An 18858-nucleotide genomic window follows, 5' to 3' on the forward strand; every position below is an offset into this window, starting at 1 on the left:
AGGGAGGTCATACACTGTGTGTCATATCCGTGAGCTTTAAGTATTGTTAGTTTAGCGTCTATATACTACTACTATTACTACTACTACTACTGTAGCCCCTGGTAGAGAGAGGGATAAGAGGTTGCAAAACCACCGATAGAAGTCAGGGACATGTGGTGCAGAGCACACTGTGGAAGGAGGGTGGCATAGGTTGCTTTGGCTTTTGCCCAGTAAAAAATTGTTGGCAAGCTTCAATAACACGCGTAACACAGGTAAGGCACTTGAGGGAACAATACAAAACAATACAATCTTCCCTTGCACACAAAGCAGAACAAGCACAATATGGACAATTGAAGCACACGGATCAATTACTTACAGAATAGCACACCTCATGTAGCAGCAATGGAAGCTTCTCTTCATACTCAAACATGATACAACATGAACAGCAACAGGGACAAATTTAGCCCGATATAAACAAAGAATATGTACAGCACAAGCTTTAAGCTGCTAATACATCAAAACTAAACAAGCGCTGATGAAGACCGTAGCCTGATAGATGCTTCTTCCAGCAGATTCCTCATGTTCTTAATACTAGAAGGGCGCAAAACTCGTTCAGAACATCTTCCTCAGCAACAGATCTCTAACAGACTATTGGAGCCACTTGAGTGTAGTCATTGCTTTGTCCACCCAGGATATAACACCAAACTATGGGGGTTATTCCAACTTTGGAGGAGGTGGTAATCCGTCCCAAATGTGACGGATTTACCACCAGCCGTATTACGAGTTCCATAGGATATAATGGACTCGTAATACGGCTGGTGGTATATCCGTCACTTTACCGTCACTTTTGGGACGGATTACCACTTCCTCCAAAGTTGGAATAACCCCATATATGTGGTGCTGTCTGGCTCGTTGCCATTAGTTCCCACCTTCCCGCTCCTGACCAACAAAGGTACAAGATCCTCTAAAGTGTCAACCAAAAAATGTTGTCAGCAAAATTCAACAGTGAATAGGTTACAGGTCACCTCCTGAAGTCTCAGTGTTTTAAACTTTGCAGGCTGTGTCAAATTTAGATGTTATCAGATCCCTGACGTCTGCGTCTGGTGTCTAGGGCTTGTCTACAGCTCCCTAGCCTGCAACTCCTGCATCTCCATGCACCTGAAATCCATCAGGGAGCAAGCGGACAAGATGTTCTTGGTTTGAGCCTGTAAGAATCCTCTCACCTCCTTCAGGTAAATATCCTGACATGGGGTGATCACTCAATGATTCTTCCCATACATGAATTGCAAAAAAAAATGCAAGTAGAAGATGTCCTCTTTCTTGCGGAAGTAGTACCCTTCCTGTTACCGTTTAGAAAATCAGCAGCACCATCCCTTGATAATCCCTTCCTCAACTTCTTTGGAGCCAATTCCAGCCCTCCGAAAACTTAAAGCAAAACCCCTGTATCCAATGCAGACTCCTCAAGGTTAAGGATTTTCAGCAGCTCATGTTCAGAACTGACTTTCATCCCTTGGGGACAACCCCCAAGGGTGGGGCTGTTCCTGTAGAACAGCGATTTCAGTGGCACTGACGGCACTACAAAACCTTACCCCAAGACCACTGACTCCACAGGCTCCAGCCTTGGCACCACTTATGAGAAAGTCATTACCCACTAACGGCCCATTTTACCTCAACGCCATCTTGGGTATTGCCCAAGATGCCGTTCTTATCCCTTGAAGTTGACAGAAATGAGTTTCAGTAGCAACAGAAAACATTAGACATTTCTTCGAGGATTAGCCCTTTATGGAACCTCTCTATAAAGCCTAGAGAGTTACTCTCATGGAGGAGCCCTTTGTCTCAGATTTAGACAAGCCTAAACGGAATTATGGGCACATGGAATATGATTCATGGTTGAAAATCTTCTAGCTCCTTATCGCCTAGTTTCTGGACTTTACCTAGAGCTCCAAAATACTAGTTGCCTTGAAAAATCCCGAAATGGTGATAGATTTTTACCCTTCTAGACCTAGTCTGAGGAAGCCTGTTCCTTTTCATCTGTAGTATGCAAGGCAGTCAAGAATCTCAAGTTGCTTTTTCCTTTTAACAAAGCACTGCTGGAACTAGTACTCATTTTCTGAGAAACACCTTTCGGGACTGGCAGTCTACAGCCAGATTGTGTGGCATTGTAAGACTGTGGCCTGCTGATTCCAAGATCTCATCCACACATCCTTGCCTGTAGGACTTGGTGGTCCAGGCATCATCAGCAAATCTGAATACGAAGGTATTTCCTACTGCTACTGAGGATCTTGAGTCCAAACAACTTGTACTGACAAAACAGAGTATTCGCTTTGGCCATTCCAGCCCTGAGCATTGCTGATGCCACAAGCCTTCTTGAATGCTATATCCACTCCATGAGAGATCAAGCAAATGTGGCTGTTATAAACCTAACTGACCTCATGAAGAAACTTTCGTTCCAGAGTTGCTAAGCAACGCTTTGTATGCTTCCAAATAAATACATTCGAAAATGTAGGCTGGATTTTGCTAACATGATGTCCAATGAATGGCTACAGGAGTAACACTGCATGCATGTCTGGAAAAAGTAGTCTCCTCCCTGGAGCGATTTTAAAACAGCCATGCCACAAACATTTGCTGGGCCTTGTTTCCCCTGCAAAGCAGTTCCACCAGCAACACTGTCTTTGCTTCCACGATTTCCTATGGATCAATTCTCATTGTAACAGCAGCCTTATCAGCATGTCGAGACCTCACAGCAATTTTACTGGTCCTTTCATGGGAGAGGTGAATTTAATCACACCAACTGATGCAGCTCCAGTCGCTTTGATGTTTTGTTGAATCAAAACACCTTTTGAATTATCCACCCTCCTCCAACAGCTTCTGATAGTGGAGAAGGTACAATTTATTCATCAAATTGGGAACTTATCACAATGGATTACTGGGCCCTCCAATTTATGTGCAAGGGCTATGCTCTTTTCTATTCGTCCACTACCCTGAACCACTCAAGGAACCAATCAAAGGCAAGAAGTGCTCTCTGCCGCATACCTCAATTTTAAAGATAGACGTTATCACCCTGCTGCACACTTGAAGTGCTAAAAGGAAAAGGGCCTGCATTTGTAATCATTTTACTTTTTGGTTCCCAAGGAGGATGGGATTTTAGACCCATTTTGAACATTAGGCTCATGAACATTTTTAAAGAGCAGGATTTGTTCAAGCGATGTTCCTGAGTCAGGCCCTCCTGCGGCTGAATCTACGCAATAGGATAATACCCCTGGCTCTCCAGGTTGCTTTTTCTCATCTACCGATCTTTCCTGGACCCATGCATTACCAACACCTCAATACCAATTTGCTGTACTAACATATAGTCAAAAAATACTCTGCAGGACTTCACCAAAATGCTGGCTACGGCTGTAGTTTCCCTTCGGAAGTCGCGAGTCAATACCTACATATGGGTCTTTGGTGTTCACGGACCATCTGCAGTGTACCATGACTCTTCTTCACTGACTGGGCTCCTGTATTATTCCTAAATCTCAAATCCTGCCCGCGCAGAGGATGAGCTTTGTTAGCACTGTGTTTACTATGACCCATAATAAAGCATTTTCTCAGCCTTTGAGGATCATCAATATGTGGGATATGTTTCTGAATCTAAATCCAATCCCAGTTCTACATGTCTCTTTCCTGTTGGATTTGATGGACTTATGCATCCTAATGATGTCTCAAGCCAGATGAAGAATAAGAGCCCTTCAGTGGTAGCCAATAACACCTTGCCTCCAGCATTAGGGGAGTCTCACAGCTTGCATAGAGATCTTCTGTTCTATCCTACCAAATCGCCACAGTTGATTGTGCTTCTCAAGACACAGTGGGTTACCCCACTTTAGCCCTCCACAAACATGAAACACTGTTGCAACGGATGCCTCTGTTATGCTGAGGTGCACATCTGGCCATAGATGGCAGTAGGCCTTTGGGCTGCATCTGATCAATGATTGCGTAATAACTTGCTGAAGTTGCAATGGCACACAGGGTTAGACACAATAAAAAGCATTACCAAAGGTAACCAATTTATACTCCTCATATATACTTCTAACCACAGATTCCGTTCTTTGTGAATCAGAACCAAGGCAACATCCCCTCCAAGGAGACTGGTCTGAGGAGTGGACATCCACCAGGAAGGTCTGTAGAACCAAACAGGCAAAATAGTATTCCCCAAGGACTTTAAAATCAGTACAGTAGTGTTTGGGCAAAGTATGTACAGATGTCCACATTGCATCCCTACAGCTGTCCAAGACAGAAACATTCCAAGCCAGAGGTGTGGTACAGCTTTTGCCATAGTGGAATGAGCCCAGAGTTCTTCATGGGAAAACTTCTTGGCCGAGGAGTAACACAACTTCATTTAAAAGCCATGCATCAGGAGAAGGCTTATTTCTGGACTGTATTTCCCTTTCTTGTGCAAGTGAAACCTACAAACAGCTGGGCATCAACCCAGTGTTCAATCATCCTACCAATACGGACTTTGGGGGCGTGACATGGGTCTAACTGGTGCAGCCTCTCTTCTTTAAATTCATGTGGTGGAGAAAACAGTGTGGGAAGCGTGATGGCCACATGGAAATGTGAAAGGGTGCACAGGTTCGAGCTTGTCTGGAAAAAAGTAGTGTATAGAGATTAAACTAACAAGACTTTACAGCTCACGGATAAGACACACAGAGGGGACTGCAATGAGAAACGCAATATTTCATGTCCAAACTCTCAGATCACAGCTGTGAAGAGGCCCAAAAGCAGCACACGAGGAAAGTTGAGATCAGATTAATATCCCCTCCACCATGATGAGGGGAGCAGGAGGAAACTCATGCCAAATCCCATTTATAAAGATGTATCTCAGACAGTGATTTGAATAAAGTGTTGATCAGTCGAACAAATAAAGGCTGAATTAACTGATTAGCAATCTTTACCTGTGCCCATAACGAACGCTTATTGGCAAAACACAACACACAAAAAAGAACATCTGACAGTTTCAACTGCAGAATGTCAATACTCTTCTCACACCAGGCAACAAAGCAAGCCTAACAACCTGAACATACAGACTTGGAGGAAGGGTGGTGACCAGTCGGGATGACACCTACTACTTCAAATGGCAAGCCAAAGCTGGTGCCCTTCCTTTTCTATACAAGAAGGGGTTGACTATGGAAGTTCAGTTGTAGCACCCTGCCCTGCTGCTGGAAACTGATCCTCCTGAAAAGGCACCTGAAGGGGAGAGCAGCTATGCCAGTACAATATTTCAGTGCATATGTGCCCAAGCTGGGATCACCAGAATGTGTTTTGCTCGTTCCCACCTTACTTTCTTTATCAATCATGGAATCATAGGAGCTAGAAACGCATAAAAGGAGGCTGAGGTCCTACTGAAGGCAGAGAACGATGGAGTGTTTTCAGAAGAGCATAAGTATCTACAAATGGAGTGCCCCATCGGGTGAAGATGTGCCATGTGCCATCTCTGGGTTATCTACCCATGGTCGACTAGATGAAGCCCTTTCAGGACTGCTCGGACTTTGATGGATCCCCTAAATAACTGACTTCATGGAGATCAGGTGAATTGCCAGCCAGAGCTATAACCTCAACTCCTCCAGACAGAGCAGGTGGCCACCCCCCCCCCCCCCCCACACACTTTGTCCCGGTTATTGCAGTACCACATGGCAGTTGTGTTTGTCGATTAGCACATGGATTGACCTTTCTTAGATGGAAGGCAGATAGGCTCTGAAAGCATAAGGATGGCACAACCTTCTAGTAGATTTATGTAATGGTACTGCTCCAGTGGGCACCACAGAACTCTGATCTCCACATCATCAATGTGACATCCCCATCTGGGAGATGATGCGCCAGTAATCACTTTGATGACTGATGCAGGGAAGGAGAACTAAATGCTGCATGTCATAATAGCTTCAGCCATCCGCCATTGACGGTGCTGAACCATCTTTCTGGTGAAGCAGCTCTTGTTTGTGAGGCTTCCCCAAAGTTGGGTCCACTGTAGTGATGTGTGTGTGTGTGTGTGTGTGTGTGTGTGTGTGTGTGTGTGTGAACGAATGCAAAAAGAAACATGAGAAACCATGTTGGAGAAAACCAAATCATGGAAAACCAATTTTAAGGAAAAGCTATTTTAAGGGAATAGCTAAAAATCGAAAATTAAAGGCAATCTACTTTTAAAGAAAAATCTAAAATTTCATTAAATTTGAGTGGGGTTTTGGACTACTGTCGGATTTTTTGGTTGAGGGGTGGGTAATGTTTAGGGTGATGAGGGTTGTTTAGCTGTCAGGAATAATTGGAGTTTGGGCATACAAAGGTTTTTTTGAGGCTTCAGAGATGGGTGGAGTCTAGGAGTGGCGAGGGTTTTTAGGGTTCGCAGATGAGTGGTGTTTAGATGTTCGAGGTGTTTTTAGGTCTCAGGGATGGGTGGAGTGTAAGGGTGTTGATGGGTTTTTAGGTTCATGGAGGAGCAGAGTTTAGGACTGGTGCAGGTTTTTAAGGTTCAATTATGGATAGCTGCTGGGATGGTGTAGAGATTTTAGGGTTCAGAATGTGGTGGAGTTTAGGGTGGGGAGGGGTTTTAAAGATCCAGGGACATGTGGAGTTTAGATGTGGCCAAGGGGGTTTTCAGGTTTCTGGAATGGGCGGAGTTAGGGATAGTGAGTGATTTTATGGTTCGGGGATGGTGGATATTTGGAATAGAAAGGGCCTTAGGCTTCAGGGACGAGTGTAGTGTAGGTGTGGTGAGGGCTTTTAGAGGGAAGGTAACGACAGTGTTTAGGGGTGGGGAGGGGTCAGCGATGGATTGTTTTAACAGGTGGTAGTCAGTCAGCAAATTAAAAGCATCCAAAGTAATTGACAAAGTGAAAAATATAAATATGAAATAATGTCCCCTGCCGTAAAGCACTAAAATAAATATCTCTGATATAATTGTTTCCCAAAGGAAGACCTGTAACCATTGCAGTTACACTTACAAAATAAGCATTCAAAAGCCAATTCTGACCAAAAAGACATGCAAAGAATTGGTTTCTATGAAAAAATAAATGTTATTCATTTTAAACATTTCCATTAAACAGACCCCCCCCCCCAGGATTTTGTGGTTTGGTTTGGCAAATTTTGCATCCTCAAAATAAAGAAAATGTGACCCAAAAAAGCAACATTTGCGGTATTTTTACAACAGGCACTAAACATGCCGGTCACAAAAATACGTGACCAATATGTGGGGGCAGCAAACTAGCACTTCACAGACCAGGAAAGATAAATGTTTGGCACCAGAGAGAGCACAGATTTAAATTTTACAATGTTCCTCCCTCTGGCACCATCCTGCCACTCTCCTTTCCAGCATCAAATACATGGCACTGGAGAGGAGTTGTTACGTTAGCCCCCTCCGCACACCTCCAATCTTAAATTAAGGTGTGAGAAGGGCGTTAAAGTAACAGCTCCCCTTCAGCATCATGTATTTCATACTAATTGTGCGTAATTGGTGGCCTGGGGGTTTAGTAGTTAACTAGGGGTTGAGGTGAGCACAGGTAAGTGCCAAAGAGGGGGTTGGGGGGGGTCGTAGGGTCCAAAGACCGCCAAAGGACATGTTAAGTACCAGTCTCCTGCAGTCTTTTGTTTTGCTTTATTATAAGCAGAGAGAGTATGAAGACACCTCTCTCCTACCAAGCCTCCTTTTACTTGCCCAGCCCGGCAGTGCAGGGCCAATAAAAGGTTAAAGCAAGGGTTTATTTAAGATTTCGTGAGAGCTTTTGTAAAATTTGCAGCATTTCAACAAAAGTCCTGATTTTGCCATTTTTTTTTTTGCAAATCACAAAATCCTGGTGGTCCGAATAAACAGTTTAAATGAAATGGGTGCTCAGTTATGGTATTCCATGAAATCAATTTCCATGAAATCAATTTCAATGAAATCAAATACAACCCCAATGTAGACCTCATTCCATTCAAAGGCCACAGAAACCACTGAGCATGAGTCAGGATGCATGATGGTAGTAGACCAACGTGTTTCAGCACCATCAGGGATGGAACAACAGCTCTTAAGCAAGACTTGAGGGTCAGAGCGTAAACATTCCCGGCTTACTGTGGTAGTGGAAAAGCCTTCAACACAACCATGGCAAGAACAGTCTCAATGAAGGGCAGTCTCTGGGAAGTTTGTAGATGAGGTTTGAACTTGTTAATGAAAAAACAAATTCATGCTCTGCAAGTGATCCCACAGCAGCTGAAGTGAGCACACCAACAGCCATTTGTAGAGATTATTTCCAGCAAGCGAAAATGGGTGGCAATGACAAGGGCAAAGATCTGAGGTGTCAATGTAAGGCTGAAAGGGAGAACAGTGAACTCAAACTGTTCGGCTCCCTTTACAGAGCAGAGATATTATTTGGGGGACTGCAAGATTGGGAGATGAAAGTATTCTTCTGCAGACCCAAGGACCATCAAATCTCCATGATCCAGGTCAGCAAAACATACTTGAGTATTTCATTTCTTGAGAACCCGTTTAGCAACCTGGGGTCTACAACTGGCCTTAGGCCGCCACCCTTCTTAGGGGATCGCAAAGTACAAGTAGCATCCCATCTCCCTCCCCGCCTAGGGCACCATTTAGAGTGCACCTTTAGCAAACAACATCAGCAGCCCCGATGAAAATACAGGCATGATCGCAAAAGTCTATGTGTAAATTAGTGTAATGCGAGCTGAGGGTGTCTGTGAAGGAATGGGCATAGTCGAACAATTTGTAGTATCTTTTAGACCTATGCGGTCAAATGCCATTCCATTAGACAATGTTGAAACTGGTCACCAACTAGGTTCCATTATCCGCTCTGAGGGACTACTAAAGCGAATTTTATGAGTCAACTGGGTAGGATAAAGAAGAGGACTAATGCTGCTGCTTTTTGTGTTCATTCTTTGGCACCACCACTACCCAGTGCACCTCAAAGTTTGTGGACAGCTAGTTCAGGTACTGAGGCAAACAATAGCCGAAGATCATGTCTTTCGATTACCCCGGATTGCCCTGTGCGGCTGGCAAGACAGGCAGGCTGTTCAAGATGAGCCTAGAGAGTGTGCTGTTGCCTTGCTATTAATAAAATATTCTGGGACAAATCAGCTTATCGTTTTAAAGCCTACCTCCGTCAAAGGGCGTGCTTGGACATCTATGGAAAATTGGGTGCAGCACATACAGGCACGTTGTCAGATGACGCAGGTTGTTCTGGCACAGGCAACCGAGTCAACGGTGCCTTAGCAAGAACATAAGATCCGGTAATCCTGAGCAGTCTGAGCAATAGAATTACAAAGGTAGTCTGGCAGCATGATCAAAACCTTCATATTTAGTCGCAAGAGCAAGCCAGAAGACAAAAGGCATTCAAACAGGGTTAGTGATAGTCTGCATGAGGAGAAAACTTCCTTACCAATCACATTAATACTTTGTGACATCTGAAGGAAGGTTCAAAAGAAGTTTGGACCTTACAAGTAGAGGCTTGCACCACTAGGCTCTGTTGTATCAAGAACTCTGGGCCACCAGATGCTTGCCTCGGATGCCTAGCAATGGGGCAACTTGCTGCCGTGGCTTAAAAGGGTTGTGGAGAGGCTGCCGAAAATGGAATCAACTAAACCCTCATTATACGGTTATAAGAGGCTCCACAGCAGAATCTCCAGGTTAAAGTATCCCTACCAAAGTGGTAGATTTGGTCTCCTCGGTGAGTAGTAAATCTAACATCTATGCTACCATCTAAATCACTACTGCCAAAGCGGCACATTTCTTAGTCAAGGACCCCAGAGATGAATTCACAGAAAATCGAGGAGCAGCATCAAGGCCACTGATATTTTGCAAATTAAGATATAGACAAGTACCCATATGTTATGTTATATACACTTAATATAGTGCAGTGAATCACCGATGTCGGTGTTGGAATGAAATCCAGGTAAAAAGGGTAAAGGAAAATTTAGAAGAGCTAGGTTTTGAGAAGCTTTTTTAAAACAGGCAATATCGGGACGAGCACAAATGTGTAGGGGTCTGTTCCAATGATGTGGACCAAGATAGGGGAAAGATCAGCCACCGTATTTGGCTACACCAATATGCTGGGAACAGAGCAACAGCTGGTCTTTTGATCTTAGATTTCTAGTGGGAAGATAGGGGAGATGTTTTGGGAGATGCACAGGGCCCTTGCTTAATAGAGATTTAAGTACCAATGAAGAGGAGCTTGAAGTTGGCACGTTTCTAAATTGGAAGGCAATGAAGAGTTTTTAAAGTGGGTTTTGAGGGAGATGTGGGAAGTTTACAGACTAGGCATGCAGCAGTGTTTTAGACCACCTGAAGTTTTGATAACAGCAATTCATCTGCTGTCACAAGAAGGGCACTGCCATAATCCAGGCGACTGACCACAAAAGACTCAGTGAGAGTTCTTCTAGTATTAAGAGGTAACCACTGAAATACTTTTCCAAGCATGCACATTATTTCAAAATAAGTGCCGAATGTAGAGTCTACCTGCTCTCTGATTGTGAGGTTATCATCTATTAAGATGCCCATTTCCTTTATCACCTTTTTAAGTTGTGGTATGTTACTGTTTTTGTATGGCCAGCAGGTATCAGACCAGTATGCATGGGCCTTACCAAATAGTAGAATCTCAGTTTTGTCAGAGTTGAGTTGCAAGAAATTTTGAGACATCCATGATACTACTTTCCTCATACATTCTCCGGATTTGAGTTTTTTGGATTAAGGGTTTGGCCCCATAGAAAGGATTGTGGGTCATCTGCATACGAAATTACATCTTCATATGAAATTACATATAATGTGGCAGGAACAAATAATCTGCATCCTCATCATCAGCTCGAACTGACTGAAGGACTTACACAGCATCTGAATGTAACTCAAAAATAGCTTCTATCCTCCTGAAACACTGTGACAGAGATAGAGCAACCAGAGGGGAATATTCCTAAACTTGCAGATGCTTTTTGTGATGGTGTAACAAGGCATGGGGCTAATTCTTGCAGAAGACTAATCTGAACCTGGCTACAGCTTGCTGGCAAAACTTCATGCAGGCTCAGTTAGCGCTAAGAGTGGGCCTGCCAGCAGATGGTAAAGTAGAGGCCCAACCATGTCTGTGGGACCAGCAACCTATAGCAAAGATGAGTATTTGTAGCATGACTTCCTTAAATACCACAATTTGCTGTGGAGTCATCCACAGCCCAGGGAGCACCAGGTCCATCAACTTTAGAGTCTGCTTTGAATCAGGATGTGTACCCGGACTCAGTTACTCAAGTCAAAACTGTAAAACCTTTCCCTGAAGAGCTAGGTTTGTGCTCCTGATGCATTTAATTCAACTTGTCTTTCAACTTCATCTTGACTTTATCTGACGAGAGAGCCCTGGATCAGGATGGACCTTGTTTTTTCTGTCTGCTATAAAATGTATTTTTCTGCTCTCTGATGAGCCTTCTGGTGGTACTTATATCCATCTGCATATCATCGTGTGTGCAGTCACGACAGACTGATTACTCTACCTGCCAGGGCCCAGGGGCTGTTGCAAAAATTTCCAGATCCAGTCTGGCACCTGAGGAAAATCCCAATGTAAGGAAACTGTGAGTAGTTGTATCCATTAGCAGAAAACAAACACTTATCAATGGTATTGTTATTTCTGGTGGCTACTACATCTTCTCACAAATTCCTCACCACATTCCCTCCTACCCTTCTGAGGTAGTACAGTTCTTATGATACCCACGTACAAAAAGGAATTTCTACTGTTACTGCTCATTTAAATAAACTCTCTTGGTTCCTCTCTGCATACCTCGGTTTATTGTGGAAAAATAGTAAGAACGGACGTCAGCAGACCTGAATGATATAGTCCAAGTTCATCACATCCCGAGTATAACAGAATTGTGACTGCAGTGGAGTGTGGTACTGGGGAAAATGTTTCTTGATCCAGTCTTGTGTCTGGAAGATATTCATAAGGAGTAGAATTTCGGAGAAAACATAACATCCACCAGAAACATTGCTACCAAAGGTAAGTATGTGTTGACATTTGTTTTTTTGTGCAATGAGAATGTTTTTCAGGTTTCAGTACACAACCCATTCCAATTACAGCCTCAGCAGCAGACGCACATATGTGCTGGGAACACTACTGAATGAAAAAGACATTAGCAGTACACATTTGGAAACACATGGGACAGGTATGACAGACAGCAGTAGCATACGCTTCCCTCACAAACACAGAACTCGCACACAGTAGGGACAGCAGATGTGAAGGCTTCCGTACACCAACACATGAGCAGCAGCATAAGCTTCCCGCTACATGGAGAATGAAACAGCATGGGTCGCATTAGTGCAAAACTGTCAGTGAAAACAGAACAGGTAAAGCACATGTACTCATCAGGCACTAAGCCGAAACAAGCAACAACAGCCAGACTGAAGTTTTCTTGCACAGTCAGCATAGGTACGGCCTGGGAAGCAACAGGGCATATTTTTTTTTTTTACATAAAAACCCCACATTCTGCCACTGGCTTCCATAAAGTATGCAGTTATTGTTTGCTTGAACTCTAGAATGGAGGGGCAAGCTTCCCTTATACAGAACAAGTACAATACAGCAACAGAAGGACAGATTTCCCTTTATATGCTAAGCCTTTACATCATGAACAGTAGCACTCCAATATTCCCCTAAAAACACAAAGGGTACAATAGGCAACAACAGTGCAAGCATCAATGGTCCTTTCACATCAAAGTATTTATAATGGATAATAATCTGGTAAACAGGAAGGGGAATAGTGAGACATGGAGGGAAGGATATAACCAGCAGAAAATTGAACTTGAGTCACAAACGTTCCTGTCACTAGTAAGGTCTCATGTAATCTACTATGTCCTTTTCTCAAGAGCTCATCTGATGTGTAGAGGTCTTTTTATTTCAAGTATTATGTCAAATGATACTTTATGGAGTTCTCTATAGTTCTCAAAGCCCTACTGGAGCGTCCCTACTACTTTGTAGAGACATATTTAGAATATTATGCCAGGTTCTAGAGTCCACATCTGAGGTTTTGTCCCTTTTTGGTTCTGAGGGCCACATCTGAAGTCCTGGCCTTTTAGGAAGCCACCTAGATCTGGAGGCCTATTGCCGCTACCTCTGGTATGCCAGTCCTGGAGGGACAGTTGTAAGACTATTTTCAGCTACTGTGCCTGGTTTTGAGGACCAGTTCTTGGGAATTTTGTCCAGTTCTTGAGGCTTCATCTGTACAATTAGGTCCATTTGTGGGGCTACCTCTGGAATGTTGAGTCCAGTCCTGGAGGCCTTACTCGGAACATTGTATCCAGTTCTGTTCGGGAAATCTGGAATATTACGAAAAGTTGGTAGAATCCTTTCTATAGTATTGCAACTAGTTATAATGGTCCAATCTGGTGTATTATGCCCAGTTAGTAATGCCACCCCTGGTTTATGATGTACAGCTCTGGAGGCTATCCACTGTGTATTGTGCACAGCTCTGAGACATCACATCCAGTTTCAGACACCTTATCTGGAGTTTCGTCTAGCTCAGGAGCCCCAACTTCAAGAACTCTATTACGGTTTCAGAAACCCCACCTGGAGTGGCGTTTTCAGTTCTGCAGCGATCATCTGGAGTGGTGTTTCTAGTTCGAGAATGCCACCTCCGCTGTATTGTGTCAAATTTTGGAGGTTGCATCAGGACAGTTATCTGGAAGCCAGATCTAGTGATTTGTATACTGTTTAGGGGGCATCTGCCACAATGGCTACAGGAGACATCAGCAATCAGGAGGAAAACAGATTTTTTGCAACAGGGACACAAATATTTGTTATGCCCATCATAAACGTGTGTTTGTCAATAAGATATATAAAAGGGACGACAAGGGGGGCACTGGATCAGGTTGCCATGGTATGAGAATGTTCAGTTCAAAGCACTTTTTCATGAAGGCAGAATATGCAAACGGTGACACGGTGAGCCATGGCTTGCTCCTAGGTTACCCATGCAATAGGTTCCCCTAATGTCTCTAAAGATCCACTTTACTAAAAACCATACAAGCCAAGGAACAAGCATGAACAACAACATGAAGAAGCTAATCGAAGAAGTGATTAAAAATTCTCCCTGAAGCAGTACAAGAGTAGAGAGCAAGAGAGGGTCTGGCAAAAACATTACTGCACATTACAGCACGGAGAATGGAACTGGGGACAAGGGGGCTATGGGAGCTTATGAGCGGTAGAGTCTGGATGAAATAATGACTTGCGAGTAGCTTGTACTTAGGTTTCGAATCAATGTTATGGCGAGCAAACTTATCTGTTGGATGTGGTCTGTCAGCCTGGACACTCCACAAAATCTTGAGGAAGGAGGACATCAGTACACTACCAGTTCTCACTCTGTCAGACATACATTTGTATGAGCTTGTTTAGATACGTGTTAAAGCTACATCCATCCAACTCTATAGCAGTATCTCTTATCTCAATTTCTTGAATGTGTTAAATGTTAAACTAATGAAACATATGAATTTTAAAAAATCCTCAATAATTCGGTATACGCCCCGAAAAAGGTGTGAAATATCCTCCCGGCGGAGGAAATTATGATTTTAGAAAGAACCTTTGATACTAGTTTTACCACAGTGATAAGTTCAGAGCTGCAGTCTAGCGTTAACAAAAGCATCTGGAACGTTTGGGCTCCAACTGATAATCTACAAAATAACCAATCTGCATTTCGTCACGTGCATGGTGTTAATGTTGTGTATCGCCCTTGAACATGTAATTTTTCATTCATTATTAAAAATTAGAGGCCGCGGCACACGCTCATTTCTTAATCTTTCATTTAAAGCAAAAAATACACTTACTTTGAAATTCCAGCACCACAGGATTTAAGTTGACAGAGTGTAGTTTGACGGCCAAAATTCTATAGGCTAGAAAACAAAAACAATAAATCAAGATCAAAGAATAGATGAGAGACTGTACAGCTGGGGGAAATGTCGTACAATTATGCAAAGTGGCTGTGATACTTCAAGACAGAGCTATTCCACCTCCTATACTCCTCTAAATATTTTAAGGCAGAAACGTTAGGTCCTTAAGGCTTATTACAAAATCAGAAAAATACTTTAAGAAATGAATCTACATCGGGTATTTGCCTAGAGGCGAGATAGAGAGATATACACACACACACGTTGATATACACACACACATACATATATATATATATATATATATATATATATATATATATATATATATAAATACACACACACACACATCTATATGATGCTAAACTCTGCATACTTTATTGCAGCACTGGGCGAACGTTAGTATAAAGTACTATTTATGCAAAGAGTAAATGTCAAGTTCTCGCTTTTTGTTGCAGCTGGATCTGAGAGCCAGTCTAAGTGAAAGACTCACACGCCAGCATCCTCAGAGAGCTCTTATGCGGCTTCTTTGTGGTGTGAAATCGGATATTAAAGCTATAAAAGTCTACATCACCAGGTAAACGTTAGCATTGACTTACGAGGTAAGCTCAAATCCTATGCGTAGACTGGTTTGAAAATGCCAATCTGGAGTCGGAGTGCACCTGATATGCTTACAGAAGACTGGCTGTCTAAGGTCGTTACACGACCTTCTACTGGGGAAGCAAGACCCCCCCCCTCCCCTTCACTCATGGCTTGTCCTCCCCCAGCCTTTTTGGTAATCTTATAACTCAGTTATCACTCATCTTGTCCAAGAGGTGGTGTCAGCCAGACTCCAGAGCCTACTGCTTTGTAATATAATGCCCTGGGCGTGACCCCGGACAGAAGAAAGACTTTGATGAGGAAAAGGCTGAATTGGAGTATTAAACGTGTGGTATTGGGGAACAAAGAGAAGGGAGTTACAACACTTGTTGGAAACCTCTCCCCCCACTCCCCCATGATTGATTCGGCAAGGGGATATTGAGGAGGGGGCTATTAGGCCCACTGCAACAACAGGGCTTAAATTGCAATAAAACGGCAGTGGGAACTTAGGCTTTGGGAATTCTAAAAGGTTTAAGCTAGGGTCCCTTTCCAATGGTATTCTAGTGCGCATTTAAAAACCCTTTACTTTCGCCATTTGTGCTTAATATACTTCAGGATGCTTTTTTTTTAAAATCATAACTTACAATTCAGTTAGTTACAAACAACAGTACATGATAATTGCACATAACACATGCTATGTATTTGACATCGTATTCTCAGTACATACATAAAACCACAATTCAGCGTACACTATGGTGACCGACAGAAATATCAATAGAGGGCAGAGTGAAATCTCCATTCCCTTCAAAGGGAGATTCTCTGAACTACAACATTTCATTGCTCCCTTATCAGCTCTATTGACAGGTGAAACAGTACAATATATTTTGTAATAAAATGGTTACTTACCTGTAGAAGTAGTTTGCAGCTTGAACAATTTTCAGGATTCACATGCTGACCACTATTCCACCATCGAGTGGTTGGGTCCAGATTTCTCCTCTTGCATAGTAGTCTCTTCTCTCTCGCGCTTTTTTTTGCTAGGTGTCGATGGTTCTCACCAGATGGTGTTTAGTTCAGCCTCTCTTGACGTCTGACGCCCTCACCAGAAGTCTCCACATGTGGTCGCCAGTTTAAATTTTTTTTTTTTTGCCTGAGATTTTTGTCACTGTCCATGGGCTTCCTTTTACTCTTACTGTCCCATGTTTACTTGTCTCGCCTCATTTCCTGGGGAGGCGGCCGGGTTGCATGTGAATCCAGAAAATCCTTCAAACTAAAAAACTACTCCTAAATGTAAGTAGCCATTTCGTTTAGTAGCGTGAATCTTTTCTGGGTACACATGCTGTGCATTGAGTCCATAGTGGTTTCCTCTTTGTGGTGGCTGGGCTGGAGATGAGGTTGAACTTGCAAATAGATTCTTCAGTACTCTCTTTCCGACTTTTTTGTCTCTCTGTTTACCAGTATGTCAATGTAGTAGTGTGTTTTGAATGTGTGTACTGACGACTATGTAGCTTCCATACATATGCCATTAATCGGAAGGTTGGCCAGGAAGGCTCACTTCTTTGTCAAATATGCTTTTGGTTTTGTCTCTAGCAGTATGCCAGCTCTCGTGACACATTTGAACTTGCGTGTTGCTGCTACCTCAATCAATTGACGGTGGTCCTTTCTCTCGCTCGGCTACCCGCCCACAAAGGGCCGTCTCTATGGTGCCTAAAATTGCCACTGCTGTGCCGGTGCTTGTGATTGACCTGTGTGTTGGAAGGTTTGATGTGCTGTGACGGTCTGAAACACCCATTTTCCTGTTGGTCTTCTAGTAGGAGTGGCTCATCTTTTCTGCAGCCTTATAAACTGAAGGCCCCTCATCAATTTTGCTGTTGTTGTCCTACTGTTGTCATTGTCCTATTTGAGTTGTTGTAGTGTGTCATCTACTGCAGTTCCATACAGGTGTTCTCTACCGAAGGGATGATGATTTTAGTCTGAACTTCATTCTTGAAACCAAGGATTTGCAGCCAAGCGTGTCTCCTTCAAGTTGTTCCTGCTACTGGTCGTCCACCATTATGCCTGTGGCTCAGAGTGCTGATCTGAGGCATGTGTTAAATATGCTCTTCCAAGCCTCTGTGAGGGTGCCTCCCCTCTTGTGGTATTGTTCTGCCATGAGCTTCATTAACTCTGCCATTTCCTCCCAATGTTGATGGGTATCCTTGCTAAGCAACGCGTTCAAGTTTAAGATACGCCACTATGTTGCAGCTCCCCTCTCAAACTTTCAGTAACAGCATTTTTTCTCTGACACGTGCACATACACCTAAAAAGTAGGTGCCTCTTCAGTGCCTGTGCTTACAGGCCATTCTCGTCTTCTATTCCTGCTTTCATTACCTTTTTTGTACATTTATTTTTTTAGATCAGTTATTTTTCACTTTTTTTTTTTCAACAATCCTATGCACACCACAATGCGATTACTTCATTTTTATTTCTTTTACACTTTTATAGATCACTACATTTGTTTGCCTTTGCAAATGCTTGTTCTTTAACAGTACTGAATGAACTAGGCCTGCCCATTTCAATAAGAGACAATTTCTATGGGGGTGTCAGATGAGTTTAAATTATCGGTAATTGAGTTCAATAAGGGGACATTTATAATCATTTCAGGGAGTTTACAGAAATACATTTTATTAACTTTAATTGGCAGATTAGAAAATAAGAATATAGAGTGGTAAGACTGCCATTTTAACCAGAGATACTGTTGCAATAATTGAAAGGGGTAGTAGCTTCTACTCATTGATAAGCTTGCTTACTATGTTCATGATGACGCTATAGTTTAATGTGAACAGATCTGAATTGTCGTTCAGTCAGTCTAAATATTGTATAATGCAGGAAGAAATATATCTATTTCTTATCTGGGGGGGTGGGGGGGGGGGGGGGGGAGTCATTATTAGAAAGGAGTATCTAGGATTTTCTGTGATTGATTTTATATCCTTCAAGTTGGGTGGATACATAAAATGTATCTATTGCGTATTGTATATTTAGTTTCTCAGCTACTACATAAAGAATCATGTAATTGCCATGACGTTTCAATTGGCATATCAGTAATGGGGGGGTATATCAGTATTGGTGAGACCTGAAAAAGCTAAAATGGCTAAGTGAAGAAAGCAAATAGTAGCGTGGCCAGCAAACAGACTTGGAGCCCTCTGGGCATTTTGATTTTGCCAGCTTCTGTGAATTCATTATAATTGTACCAGAAGCATCTGAATAAAGTTATTTAAAGATTCGAGAAAAGGACAGGAAAGGCTTGGAGTATACAAAATAGTGCTGTCCACTTCACCAAATAGTAAGTTTTTCAGCATTAATCATAACTACTGGTGCTTTATGCTTGTGTTGCAAGAAGTAATCATTTGCTTCAATCAAATAATTCATATTCGCAGATATAGTTCTGCAGATGACTAGGCAGT

At 42.8% G+C, this 18858-nt stretch overlaps 1 protein-coding gene across 1 annotated transcript in view; it reads right to left on the reverse strand.

Moving 5' to 3' along the window:
• The window catches only part of JAM3 (junctional adhesion molecule 3), a 335977-nt gene that overhangs the window by 211219 nt on the left and 105900 nt on the right, over positions 1-18858 (reverse strand). Inside the window, exon 2 of the mRNA XM_069224453.1 lies at positions 14780-14845. Within this exon, the coding sequence (XP_069080554.1) occupies positions 14780-14845 (66 nt within the window). The remainder of the gene's footprint in view (positions 1-14779; positions 14846-18858) is intronic.

Source organism: Pleurodeles waltl, chromosome 3_1 (genome assembly GCF_031143425.1).
Source record: "Pleurodeles waltl isolate 20211129_DDA chromosome 3_1, aPleWal1.hap1.20221129, whole genome shotgun sequence".
NCBI classification, from domain to species: domain Eukaryota; kingdom Metazoa; phylum Chordata; class Amphibia; order Caudata; family Salamandridae; genus Pleurodeles; species Pleurodeles waltl.